At 37.7% G+C, this 14,438-nt stretch overlaps 1 protein-coding gene and 1 pseudogene across 1 annotated transcript; both read right to left on the bottom strand.

Moving 5' to 3' along the window:
• Window positions 1-846: 846 nt before the first annotated feature.
• On the bottom strand, window positions 847-1,987 carry LOC148576742 (uncharacterized). Its single transcript, XM_088502776.1, has 3 exons — window positions 1,908-1,987; window positions 1,167-1,406; window positions 847-1,099 (listed from the first exon to the last, which is right to left on the bottom strand). The coding sequence occupies exons 1-3, from the start codon at window positions 1,985-1,987 to the stop codon at window positions 847-849; spliced, it is 573 nt and encodes a 190-aa protein (XP_088358902.1).
• Window positions 1,988-2,066: 79 nt separating this feature from the next.
• LOC148576741 (uncharacterized) lies at window positions 2,067-3,266 on the bottom strand (annotated as a pseudogene).
• Window positions 3,267-14,438: the final 11,172 nt, after the last annotated feature.

The raw sequence follows: 14,438 nt of genomic DNA, 5'->3' as shown, positions 1-14,438 counted from the left end.
TAGAAGAAAATTCCAATGGATAGAATTGAGCTAACTGGATCAATTTCTCTTTATCAAATGCAAAAAAAAAAAAAGTGTCTTGAATTCAAACAAGCTATACAAAGAAGCAATTCAGTATTCACCTCTGTAAAACGATTGTTGAATTCTTGAAGTTGTCTATCAATTACTTGTTAGAATATCTCAATTTGAAAATGATGCAAATTTGAGATCTTTTGAGCTTTGCGTCTTGATCTTTCTTGTGACACACATATATATCATCCATTTTTGGAACAGTAATATTATGTTTGTCACAAAACAATCAGACTTCATCAAGTAAAAGAGACCAACTGTCATCTCTATCTTATATTTTGCAATCATTGCTTAGACACTTTAACCAATGCCATAGCATTTACAATGTCTTGATCATTCCTTTGTAACGCTTGAGATAACTCATTAGTAACTCCCAAGATATTTTTTATCAAGTGCAAGTTAAAAATGAATTCAAAGGATTGAATGACATACAATAAATGACATGCTTCAGCTCTTTGTTCTGAATTATTTCCATCTTCTTCAAAATATTTAAGAACATTGACCACGGAAGGAAACAAAGAAATTAATCTAAGTATAATTCCATAGTGTGAACCCCATCTAGTGTCTCCAGCTCTTTTTAAAGCCATTTCTTGATTCAAACCACGTCCACTAGAAATTTCTCCACTTTGTAATGCTTCAATTGTTTTAATCACTTGACTATCACAAAGCATATCTCTTCGTTTACACGAAATTCCAACATCATTGCACAAATTGGTTAATAAATTAAAAAGCAAAGCGATTTTAACTTTTTTTTTTTACAACCATTACAAGAGCTAACTAAAGTTGGTGGGCAAAGCAATGCACATAGAAAGCATAAGAATTTTCTTTCAACATCAAAGCTTTCAAACCATTAAATTCTCCTTGCATATTACTTGCACCATCATATTCTTGTCCACGTATTCTATATAAACTTAAATTATATGTTTCTAATAATGACTCCAATGCTAATTTTAGAGATAAAGCATTGGTATTAGAAACATGAACAAGACCAAGAAAATGCTCCCTAACTTTCCCTTCTTTGTTCACATACCTTAAACAAATTGACATTTGCTCCTTAATAGAAATATTGCAGGCTTCATAAATAAAAAAAAGCAAACAATTCATCCCCAAGATCATTAACAATAACTTTTGTCATTTCATTTGTAACAGCTCTTACAATTTTTTTTTTAATTGAGGGTGCTCTTAGTTTAAGATTCCCACTAGTATTTTTGAAAGCACGATCAATCTCTTCATTATGTTGCGCAAGAAAGTTTAGAAGTTCCAAAAAAATTTCTTGATTAACAGAATCATCTGTCTCATCGTTACCACGAAAGGACAATCCTTGTCGCAAAAGAAATCTAATACAATCAATTGTGGCTGTCAAGTGAATTTGATAATTCTTTTTAGCTTGCTCAGATTATTTTTCAATAGCAGTATTGATGTGTTGTTTTGGCTTCATAAGTGCTTCACATTTTCTCCAATCTTGATTATGAGCACTATCATGAATCCCAACATGCGTTTGTAGTCTCTCTTTTTTTTTTCAATTTGAAAAGCCATTAGTTAAAAAACCATCATCACCTTTAGTCTCAAGTTTTATAAGATAACAACAAAGACAAAAAATAACATCTTTTGATATATTATACTCTAACCAGTTACCGTAGTCATCAAACAAATTTTGATTAAATCTTTGAAAAGAAGAACCACAAGCAGTTTGTAGGAAATCATGAGTCCTTGGTTGACAAGGACTTTTTTGCAAATATGCACACCTAAATTTGTCTTTGTCATTCGGATGATAACTTGAAATCTTTGGTCATTGTCCTGGATCTGTTATAAAACTCTTTACTTCGAATTCTAAAAACCTCCTTTTGTTAGAAGAGGCTGACGAATTATTTTGGGATCCAACCTCCAACGATGATGTTCTTTTGAAATATTTCTCCATTACTAATAGGATAAAATTATAAACCTAAGTTAATTGACTAATATAAATAATTCAAAATTCTACACAAATTTAAGCCACCTCAATCTCCATGGTGGGGATCTCTCTCCTTTGGTTGTGATCCACATGGTCCTCTCAGGCGGCTATAATCCTATCTCAGCTGAGAAATCTCCTGGCGCTGAGAATCCTGAGCAGCTCTCATCTGATCAAGGGCAGTGGTGAGATGCTCCCAACGGCTGTTCCGTGTCACCCTCATCTCCTCAATAGATGCAGTGTACTGCTGCCAACGGCTATCCTACGCGATCCTCATCTGCTCAATAGAGAAGGTGAGCTGCTGCCAGTATTCCTGAGGTGGGAAGTAGTGTCCCTGAGGCAGTGGTGGCTGATCCTGCTGAGCTTCCTCCTCAACCTGCTCTTCTCTGTGGACCCTGCGCTGTTCCCTGTAAGTCTCCATGGTCTTCTTGGGGATTGGTCTCTCAACAGAAATGGAAAAGTCATTCTCCACCTATACCCCTGCTGTTTCACACAGGCGGTAAATCAAATGTAGAAATTTGAGCCTAGCCTTCTTGAGTGGATTAGAGGCAATGTTGTATATCTGCTCTGGAATGATATCATCCACCTCCACCACTTCTCCCTTCATGATACTGTAAATCATGACAGCCCGGTCCATAGTGCATTCAGACCGGTTGCTAGTGGGCATGATAGACCTTCGGATGAAGTCCAACCATCTCCTAGCTAAAGGAACGAGCTCAGTGCTCTTTAAGTGGTTTGGCTTTCCCTCAGCACCTATCTTCCACTGAGAACCTGGAATGCATAATGCTTCAATAACTAGATCCAGTTCTTGGTCTCTATGAATCCTCTCATTGTAACATGCAGACAGATGATCTGGACCCAGCAGATGAAGAGCTCGGCAGACGTCTCTTGGGCAGAACTCAATGACTTTTCCCCTCACATAACTCTGATAATTCTTCTCATTGATCCCCTCAGCATCCTTGTATGTGACCCAGAGGTTTCCATAAAACTCTTGGACCATCAATTGTCCAACCTCTGTGTGTGGGTTGCATAGAAAATTCCACCCTCTTCTCTCAATTTCAAATTGAATTTCCGGATATTCATCCGGTTTCAGTGCAAATCTCACTTCCGGAGTCACAGCCCTCTTGTAAGTATGATCATAAAAATATTTTTCATGTAGCTTGGATCTGAACCTGTGTGTATCATGAGAATTGGTGGCTGGCTCTTTACCTTTCCTTTTCTTTGAAGGTGTACTAGTTTTGGGTGCCATTACAGAAAATAGAGAAAACAAACGGGCAAAGCGACAACACCAAACTTAAAACTGTTGCTCGTCCCTGAACAATTTAGAGAAATACAATGGGGAGGAAGGAGATGGTGAAGCAAGAAAGTGAAAAAGAAAAGCAGAAAATAAAAATTAATGCTAAAAGTTTTCTTTTCTGATATTTTTTTTAATTAAAAATCAAGAAAGACAAAAGAAGGTTGAAGGACAAGGGACGAGAGGGGATGGGTGGACAGATTATGATGGTGGTATGGATGGGGTTGGGTGGAAAGGGATGGATGTGGTTGTTGTTGGTGAGAAGGGAAGGGGATTCAGAGGTTGTGTTTGGTGGATTTGTGATGGGGATAAAGAGGGGAGTGGGGGTAGAAGGTGGTTGGTCTTCGAAGAGGGGCGGGGAGTATGTTGAGGTATGTGGGGTAAAGAGGGATGGAGGAGGGTTTAAATAGAGGGGTTGGGGTGGGGTTTCGTTGAGGGTTGATCACGGTTTAGTCTTGGGTGGGGGAGGCAATCACAAGCTGTTCTTGGGGAAGGTTGGGTGTCAAGGGTTGGTCTTGGAAGGGGAGCTGGTGTTGGGAGGGGTGGAGGGGCAGGGATCACCGGTTGTTGGATGAGGAAGGGGACAAGGACATGGGTATAGGGTAAAGGGGTCAGGGCTTGAAAAAAGGGGGAAGGATCTTTGATTTATTGGGAGGGGTGGGGGCCGAATCTCATGATTTGGGGCAGGATTTGGTATGGAATTGGTGAGAAATTTGGAACTGAATTGGTGAAGGGGGTGGGTGTTACAAGTGGCACTAACTTGGATGGAGAACGAAGCCTTGCGCCTAACTTGATGATTTTGGGCGCTAACTTCACTTGGTTTCTTCACCCGCGCCTAACTTTATGCTGCCTTCACATCCCCCGCGCCTAACTTCATGTGTTGCAATCCTCATGGCGCCTAACTTAGGATTTCTTGCGCCTAACTCCCCTTGTCAAAGCTTGTACACAACGCCTAACTTTAACATTGGAGCACCTAACTTGAGGGCTCTCGAACACATCAATTGCCTCCACGACTAACTTCTTTTCAGTCCTCAACCATGGCGCCTAACTTGAGAATTTGGTGCGCCTAACTTCAAGGTGCCTAAATGGAATGGAAGGCTACCCCCTTGGTTTGGCGCCTAACTTCACTATATGGTGTGCCTAACTCCAAGGTGCCTGAATGGAATAGACCTCCAACGCTTGATGTGGCGCCTAACTTCATGGAGCCAAGTTAGGCGCCACCCTTCCCGAATCAAAACACTCGAGGGTGTCGAAACTCTATTTTTAGATTCTTATTCCTGTTCTAATTACTCTGCATGATCCAAACACATGTAAAACAAAGGAAAAACAGTAGAATCTCAACAAAAATCAAATAAATAACAATCAAAGCAACATAAATCAAACTAAAAGATACAAAAACATCGAGTTGCCTCTCGACAATCACTTCTTTAACGTCACTAGCTTGATAGTGAGTTCTGCTAGTTCAGCAGATGAGCGGACCTTTGGTGATCAATCTCGCCCCCAAGATAGTGCTTCAACCTCTGGCCATTAACTGTAAAATTTCTGTTCAGAATTTTCTTCCTGAATTTCTACATGACCATACGGTGATGCCCTAGTTACTACAAATGGCCCTGACCACCGGGATTTCAGCTTCCCGGGAAAGACTTTTAGCCTTGAATTAAACAGAAGTACCCTCTGACCTGGCTCAAAGACTCTGATGGAAATCTTCTTGTCATGCCATATCTTAGTTCTCTCATTATAGAGCTTGGCATTCTCATAGGCCGAATATCTGAATTCATCAAGCTCATTCAACTGAAGCATCTTTTTTATTCCGGCAGCTTGAGCATCAAAGTTCAAAAACTTGATTGCCCAGTAAGCTCTATACTCCAGCTAAACTGGCAAGTGACAGGCTTTACCATAGACCAACTGATAAGGAGACATACCAATAGGGGTCTTGTACGCTATCCGGTATGCCCAGAGAGCATCATCAAGCTTCCTAGACCAGTCCTTCCTTGAGGTACTGATGGTCTTCTCTAGAATCCTCTTGAGTTTTTTGTTAGAAACCTCAACCTGTCCACTTGTCTGAGAGTGATAGGAGTTGCGACTTTGTGACGGACTCCATATCTCTGTAGAAGTGAGTGTAGCTGTTTGTTACAGAAGTAGCTTCTTCCATCACTAATGAGTGTCCTTGGGACACCAAACTGGCTGAAAATATATCTTTGAAGAAAGCTCATCACCACTTTGGCATCATTGGTAGGTAGAGCTACATCTTCCACCCACTTGGACACATAATCAACTGCCAGCAAGATATAGTTGTTGGAATATGAGTGTGGAAAAGGTTTAATGAAGTCAATACCTCACACATCAAACAACTCAATCTCAAGAATCCCTTGCTGTGGCATCTCATGGGTGGCAGGGAGAGTCTTGCTCTTTCACATCTGTCACAGTTCTTCACAAATGCTCTTGAATCCCAAAAGAGAGTCGGCCAGTAGAAACTGCTCTGAAAGACCTTTGTAGCTGTTCTTTCACCACCAAAGTGGCCTCTATAATCAGAGCCATGATAGTACCAAAGAATCTATTGTGTTTCTTCATCTGGGACACATCTTTGGATTATACCATCTGAGCATCTTCTAAAAAGGTATGGTTCCTCCCAAAAGTAGTACTTTGTTTAAGTTAGTAGCTTCTTCACTTGTTGTTTACTGTACTCTTTTGGAATGAAATTCATGGCTTTGTAATTTGCAATGTCCGCAAACCATGGAGCCTGCTGAATGAGGAACAGTTGCTCATCCGGAAATGTCTCAGTCACAGCTGTGGGTGGTTGCACGCCCTCTTTAGGTTCAATCCTGGAAAGGTGGTCAGCTACTTGATTTTCTGACCCTTTTCTGTCTTTGATCTCAATATCACATTCCGGAAAGAGTAGCACCCATCTGATTAATCTTGGTTTAGAATCCTATTTGGTTAGAAGGTACTTCAAAGCAGCATGATTAGTATAAACAATAACCTTAGAACCAATTAAATAGGACCTAAACTTATCAATAGCATACACAATAGCTAATAATTATTTTTTTGTAGTTGTGTAATTCTTCTGAGCATCATTTAACACATGACTAGCATAGTAAATGACATGTATAAGCTTGCCATGCCTCTGTCCTAAAACAACTCCTATAGCATAATCACTAGCATCACACATTAATTCAAATGGCAAATTCCAGTCAGGGGGAGCTATGATGGGAGCAGAGAGGTAAGGTTAGCTTTTAGAGTTTCAAAAGCACGCAGGCATTTAGTATCAAACACAAAAGGAACATCAACAACTAGTAGGTTGCTCAATGGTTTAGCAATCTTAGAAAAGTCCTTTATAAATTTCTGTAAAATCCTACATGACCCAAGAAACTCCAGACTGCCTTAACATTAGATGGTGGTGGTAACTTTTCAATTACCTCCACCTTGGCTCTATCAACCTCAATCTCTTTGCTTGAAATCCAGTGTCCAAGAAGAATATCTTCTGTAACCATAAAATGACATTTTTGCCAATTTAAAACAAGATTTAATTTTTGACACCGTTTCAAGACCAGAGATAAATGCATAAGGCAGGATTCAAAAGAATTACCAAAAACAGAAAAATCATCCATAAATACCTCAATAAACTTTTTAACCATATAAAAAAAAATTGAAAGCATACATCTCTGAAAAGTTGCTGGGGCATTACAGAGTCCAAATGGCATTCTCCTGTAAGCAAATACACCAAAAGGACATATGAATGCTGTCTTCTCTTGGTCTTGAGGGTCCACTGCAATTTGGTTATATCCAGAATATTCATCTAGAAAATAATAAAAGGCCTGACCAGCTAACCACTCAAGCATTTGATCAATGAAAGGCAGGGAAAAGTGATCCTTCCTTGTAGCAATGTTGAGCCTCTTGTAGTCTATGCACATTCTCCATCCGATGATGGTTCTTGTAGGAATTAGCTCATTCTTTTCATTCTTGATCACTGTCATCCCTCCTTTCTTGGGAACTACCTGCACAGGACTCACCCAAGGGCTGTCAGAAATATGGTATATAATGTCGGCTTCTCATAGTTTCATTACCTCTTTTTGGACCACCTATTTCATAGTTGGAGAGTCTCCTTTGTGGTTGCACAATCGATTTAGCATCAACTTCAAGAAGGATCTTCTGCATATACTTGGTGGGACTAATCCCCTTTAAATCACCAATGGTCCACCCAAGAGCTGTTTTATGGCTCCTGAGCACTGTAATAAGCGCCTCTTCCTCTCCAGGCTTCAAGGAAGATCTAATAATCACTGGATATGAATATGATGAGCGGATATTTTATACGCTTTTTGATATCATTTTCATATAGTTTTTAGTAGTTTTTATTTAGTTTTTTTTGAGTTTTTATAGGTTTTAGTGTTAAATTCACATTTTTGGATTCTACTATGAGTTTTTGTGTTTTTGTACAATTTCAGGTATTTTCTGGTTGAAAATGAGGAGCTGGAGCAGAAGTTTGATTCAGAGACAGAGAAAGCACTGCAGATGCTGTCCGGATCTGACCTCCTTGCATTCGGAAGAGCTTTTCTAGAGCTACAGAACTCAAAAGGGAACGATCTTCATGGCTATGGAAAGCTGACTTCTAGAGCTTTCCAGCAATATATAATAGTCTATACTTTGCGTCGGATTAGAAGGCCCAAAACTGGCATCCAACGCCAGCTTCTTGCCCCCTTCCAGGCGTCCAGCGCCCAAAAGCAGAGACCAGTGTCCAAACGCCCAATGAAGACCCCCTAGCTGGTGTTCCATGTCCAATAGACCTCAATACACGTGGATCTCATCAAAGCTCAGCCCAAACACTCACCAAGTGGGCTCCAAAAGTGGATTTTAGCACTAAAAAACTGTTTTACCCTTACTAGTCATCTGTTTAGTATTTAAGGGATTTAATTTATGTAATTTAGAGCTTTTGGATCATATTTTTTATTTCATCATTGTCTTTTACTTCAGCATAAGTTTCTAAACCTCATAGGTTGAGGGGAGGAGCCCTGCGGAGTCCTTTGAATTAATAAAAGTATTACTATTTCTTCTCCGATCCGTGTTTGATCTGTTTCTAAGATGTATATCCGATCTTCATCGTGGTGAATAGGATGATCTGACAAATTAGCTCTGTTCATCACATTAAGATGAACGTGCCTGACAAATACCCGCGTCTACTTGGGTTCGTGTGAATACGTGACTGGAAAGCACGAGCCAACAGCTATGTTTATACATCTCTCAGACGGTTAATCCACGACTTCGTTAGGGACTTCTTGAGACACTATTTCAGCCGATTTCTGGGGAGATTAGGGTCTCTATGGTATAGGCTAGAATCCAAAGAAGCAGCATTCTCTGATCCGAAAGATTCAACCTTGTCTGTGGCACTTTGAGTAGGATCGCCAGGAGAATGACTTGCTAGCGCTTCACTCTTCGTCAGATTGGATGACCATGGCCAATAGCATTCAATCTGTAGTAGAGGAGATCAATGACCACGGCCCATGGCGTTGATCACATACAGCCTTCCATAGAAGAAGATCATTCACAAGCAGAGAAGATAGTAGTACCAGAGTTAATTCAGAAAGGCAAATCAACTCCAATCCTTCAACATATCCCTATTACTGAATCCAAAAGTCCTAATACAATTCCATATCCAACAACCTTTTGATCTGCCTGACTAAGATCTGCAAGATAACCATAGCTTGCTTCAAACCACAATCTCCGTGGGATCGACCCTGACTCGCTCAGGTATTACTTGGACGACCCAGTGCACTTGCTGGTACAATAGTATGAAAGTGTGGGGATTCGTGCTACCAAGTTTTTGGCACCGTTGTCGGGGATTGTTGAGTTTGGACAAACTGACGGATTGTCTTGCTCCCTAGATCAGGTAATTTTTATTTTTGTTTGAGTCTTTTAATTTTTGTTTTCTTCTTAAAAATTTTTGAAAAAAAAAATTTAAAAACCTTTTCAAAAATATTTTTCTTTTCTTTGTACAATTTATGTTCTTGTTGAGTCTTTGATTTTTTCAAGAGTATAACTTGGATTTGAGTCTTTGTTTTCTTCTTCTCAATTTTTTCGAAAATTAAAAAAAAAAGCTCTTTCAAAATATTTTTATTTTTGTGTTCAATTGGTTAGAGCGTTGTGCTTTTGTTCTTGGTAACTTTTTGCTTCTTTGAGTTTCAGTATTTATTAATTACAGCAATTTTCAAATTTTTTTTGGTATCCTCCTTTCAAAAAATTTTCAAAAATAATTTTTCTTTATTTAAAGCTTGTGTCAAGTTTTTAAGTTTGGTGTTTTCTTGTTTTAGTTTTCTAAAAATTTCAAGTTTGGTTTTCTTGTTATGTTCTTGTATTCTTCGAGTTTTTGAATTTTGTTCTTTGTGTTCTTATGAGTCTTCAAAGTGTTCTTGAGTCTTTTATGTGTTTTGATCTTAAAATTTTTATGTTTGGTGTCCCTTAGTCTTTTCCTCCAAAATTTTTGAAAATTAAGGGGTGCTAGATCTAAAAATTTTAAGTTTTGTGTCTTTTATGTGGTTTTCTCTTTCATCATTAATTTCAAAAATAAAAAAATATCTTTTTAACTTTATTCTAACTATATTTTCAAAATGTTTAAAATAAAATTCATATTTTAATTTCAAATTTTATCTTATCTTATCTTAGTTGTCAAGTTTTCAAAAATCAAAATTTTCAAAAAAAAAAAAAAACATATCTTTTTAAAAAATCTTATCTTTTTCAAAATCTTATCATATCTTTTTCAAAATTTAAAAATCTCATCTTATCTTTTTCAAATTTCAAACTTTAAAATTAAATCTTTTTCAAAATCAAATTTCAAAATCTTATCTTTTTAAAATATTTTTCAAATCTTTTTAATTTCTTATCTTGTCTTTTTCTAATTTTAAATTTTAACTTCAAATATTTTCTTATCTTATCTTATATATTATTTTAAATTCAAACCTTTTTTTTAATTAATATCTTATCTTCTCTCTCTTCTTTTTCAAAATCACCCAACTAACTCATCTCTTTCTTAATTTTTGAAAACTATCTCTCTTCTTCTCTCTCTTCTTTTTCAAAACTAACTCTGCTCTTCTCATCTATTTTCGAATTCTTCTCTCTCTCTCTCTCATCTTCTATCTTCTTTTATTTACTTCTATCCCCTATTTTCAAACTATTCTTCTACTCTTTTATTTCTTTTCTTTCTTCTTCTTCTTTCTGCACATCTGACTTTAAGGAGGAGCTTCTTGTCTATTGGCATAAAAAGTCTTCATCTTTTCCTTCTTGTTCTTTTCTTCTCGTTTATGACCAGGAACAGGGATATAGAACCCCTCTTAACTCCTGATCCTGAACTTGAGAAGACTCTGAGGAGGCATTTACAACAAGCTAAAACACAACACTCCGGAAGAGACCTTTCAGAAAGTTTTGAACAAGAAACAGAGGACATGGCCAAACCTCAAGAGGAGCCAAGAAAGGTCCTTGGTGACTTCACCAAGCCTACCTCTGACTTTTATAGCAAAAGTATCTTTGTTCCTGCCATTGGAACTAACAATTTTGAGCTTAAGCCTCAGTTAGTCTCCCTTTTGTAGCAGAACTGCAAATTCCATGGACTTTCAATGGAAGATCCACATAAGTTTTTAGCTGAGTTCTTACAGATCTGTGATACTGTAAAGACTAATAGAGTTAATCCTAAAGTCTACAAGCTGATGCTATTTCCCTTTGTAGTAAGAGACAGAGATAAGCTGTGGTTGGAAGCCCAACCTGGAGAGAGTCTTGACTCTTGGAAAAAGCTGGTTAATGCTTTTCTGGCTAAGTTCTTTCCTCCTCAAAGAATGAGCAAGATTAGAGTGGAAGTTCAACCCTTCAGATAAAGAGAAGGTGAATCCCTCTATGAAGCTTGGAAAAGATACAAGTAACTGATCAGGAGATGTCCTCCTAATATGCTCTCAGAATGGTCCATCATAAGCGTGTTCTATGATGGCTTGTCTGAAATATCCAAGATTTCATTGGATAGCTCTGCAGGTGGATCCCTCCACTTGAAGAAAACACCTGTAGAAGCAAGAGAGCTCATTGAGATGGTTGTAAACAACCAGTTCATGTACACCTCTGAAAGAAACCCTGTAAACCATGGAATCTCTCAGAAGAAAGGAGTTCATGAAGTTGAGCTCTGAATGGCATCTTCGCTGAGAATAAGATCCTGACCAACAGGTCAACATGATCTCTCAACATCTGACTGGGATGCAAACTGCTGCTGGCAGTAATCAGGAAGCTTCTCTTGAAGAAGAAGCTTATGATCCTGATCAACCCACCATGGAGGAGGTGAATTACATAGGAGAGCCATAAGGAAACACTTACAACCCTTCATGGAGAAATCATCCTAACCTCTCATGGAAGGATCAACAGAAACCTCAGCAAGGTTTTAATAACTGATGCACCATTATTTCGTGGTGCATTCTAGGCTGACTTTAGGGGATTTTATCACCCTTTTCTCCCACTTATTCACTAAAATAGCATGGTTTTGTATATTCTCCCAAATTTGTGCTTAAGAGTGAAAACATACTTTTTAGGCCCTTAATTGGTTAATTTTAATTCACCTTTGATTCCACTAGATGCCTTGATGTGTGTGTTAGTGATTTCAGGTTCAAAAGGCTAGGAATGGATCAAAGGAGTGAAGAGAAAAGTATGCAAAGTGGAAAAATTATAGAAAATTAAGGATTTGGGATGCATTCATCGATGCGCACGCGTAACAGACGCGCACGCGTGGAATGTTAAGTCGCATGGCGACGCGTACGCGTGACATGACGTGTACGCATGGATAGCAAAAAGCCAAACGATGCGTACGCGTGACCCACACGTACGCGTCGATGCTCGCACGTGACTTCATTAAAATAAAAACGTTGAGGGCAATTTTTGGGCTTCCCAGGCCCATATCCAACTCATTTTCTAAGCCTATTACATGTGGAATTGAAGAGGAGTTAAGGGGGGGGGGAGGGGAAACACATAGTTTAGTTTACATCATGCTTTAGTTAGTTTCTAGAGAGAGAAGCTCTCTCTTCTCTCTAGAATTAGGTTAGAGGTAGATTAGGATTTCTTAGATCTAGGTTTAATTCATGCTTTGATTTACTTTTCCTTTTCAATTTCTTGTTCTTCTACTCTTGCTTTCCTAGTTTTGTATTTCATTACTTGTAATTGTTTACTTGTTGTTGATGCACTCTTGTTTCTTCTATTTCTCTTTAATGCAATTTATGTTTCATGTTCCTTTATTGTTGATTTGAGTTGTTGTTGTTAATTCCTTTCTTTTGGTAGTGTAGATCTACATTTCTTGCAATCTTATTTTGCTTTCCTTTTGTGCATTCCAAGTGTTTGACAAAATGCTTGGAAGGATGTTAGAGTAGATTTTTGTGTTCTTGGCTTGGGATGGTAACTTAGGTGAAATTGAGTTGCTAATGTCCAAGTCTCGATAATTGGTGTCCATTGACTCTAGCTTCCACTAAGCTAATTAGTGAGTGGTTAGGACTTATGGATTAGGATTGGTGTAGCTCATTTGACTTTCCTTCACTTGTTAGAGGATGACTTAATGAGATTGATCCTTACAAATATCATGTTGTGGTTAGTAACAAGGATAAAGATCCTTAACCATCAACCCTTGCCAAGACCTTTTTAATATTTGAGTTTCCTTTATTTTCTTGTCATTTCTCTTTCATGTTCCTTATCTGAAACCCTAAAGATATACAATCCATAACCAATAGCAAGAACACTTCCCTGCAATTCCTTTGAGAGACGACCTGAGGTTTGAATACTTCGGTTATTTTTATTGGGGTTTGTTACTTGTGACAAATATTTTTTTGCATGAGAGGATTCTTTGTTGGTTTAGAACTATATTTGCAATGAGATTTCATTTGCAATTCCCCGGCAACGGCGCCATTTTGATGAACTCTGACATAGTTCTTTTTATGCTAGTGTGTGTTCTAGACCGCATGCATCTTAGAACTCACACACTTATTTTTATCAACGTCACACATTGGGCCACTCACTTGATTCTAGTGATTATTAGCTCATTCCAACAATGTATGCTTCTTTGCTTTTGAATTTTCTTTTCTAACTATCTTGCCTTCTATTTTCAGGATGAGTCATTATAAGCTAAAACGGAAGCGGAAGAAAGAACATGCAGCAACCGGTTGATCCACTAGCTGAAGGTGGCAACTTGGCAAGTCACCGTACCCTCCTTGCTCATCTTTGAATGCACCGAGGACGGTGCAAACTTTTAAGTGTGGGGAGGTCGTCTGACCAGTCGGCGCTTTTGGGTGACAAATTTCTAATCCCAACACTTTTATATTTCATTTTTAGGTCTTTTAGGATTTTTATGTTGCATTTTCTTATTTTGCATATATATACATAATAAGCTTAGTCAAAAAAATGAAAATTTTCAAGAAATCTATCTATAGGGCATCCTAATTGATTTGAGTAAAAAAGTTTTCATTGAACTTGCTTGAATTATACATTGTGGATCATGTTTTGAGCTGAGAACACAAGCATGAGAGATTTGAGCCTAATTGTGTGGTTACATCATATAACCACTTATTTTCCTTCTTGTGTGCATTGTTCTCTTTCTATGATTGTAATCTTTGATTTGTTTGATTCTTTATGTCCATTGTTTCGTGTATACATGCATTTATATGATTGAGGCCATCATTTTATTTAGCTCACTTATCCAAATAGTCTTACCTTTTATCTTCCATTGTTAGCTAGCTTTGAGCCTACGATTAACCCACTTTGTTCTTTAATTTAGCACATTACAAGCCTTAAAGCGAAAAATAATAAATGTCCTTTATTTGGATCTTTGATTAGCTTAGGCTAGTGAGTGTGTATCATTCAAGTGTGGGGAAACTTAGGACATTGGTTGAGAAAAAGGTGTGTGTTGTATCTTTATTGAAATCATGGGAATTGGATACATGCTCATGTGTTAATCAAATGTAAAACTATATGCATTGATACTTTTGTATATACTTCATTGCAAAAAGAAAAAAAATGAGAAAATAAAAATAAAAAAAATTATGAATAAAAAGAAAAAATATATATAAAAAAAAAGGAAAAAAATAGGAAAAGAAAGAAAAAGAAAAGTAATAAAAAGGGGACAAAATC

Source organism: Arachis ipaensis, chromosome B1, assembly GCF_059453495.1.
Source record: "Arachis ipaensis isolate K30076 ecotype BB chromosome B1, ASM5945349v1, whole genome shotgun sequence".
Taxonomy (NCBI): Eukaryota; Viridiplantae; Streptophyta; class Magnoliopsida; order Fabales; family Fabaceae; genus Arachis; species Arachis ipaensis.
This window is presented reverse-complemented; position numbering and strand designations above follow the sequence as displayed.

Excerpts from the sequence above, each read along its gene's own strand:
- LOC148576742 (XM_088502776.1), bottom strand. The coding sequence starts at position 1,987 with ATGGAGAAATATTTCAAAAGAACATCATCGTTGGAGGTTGGATCCCAA. Across the intron at positions 1,407-1,907 it reads GCCTCTTCTAACAAAAGGAG|ATTTCTTTTGCGACAAGGAT; the intron begins GTTTTTAGAATT and ends TGATTGTATTAG. Across the intron at positions 1,100-1,166 it reads AATGATCTTGGGGATGAATT|GTATGTGAACAAAGAAGGGA; the intron begins GTTTGCTTTTTT and ends AATTTGTTTAAG.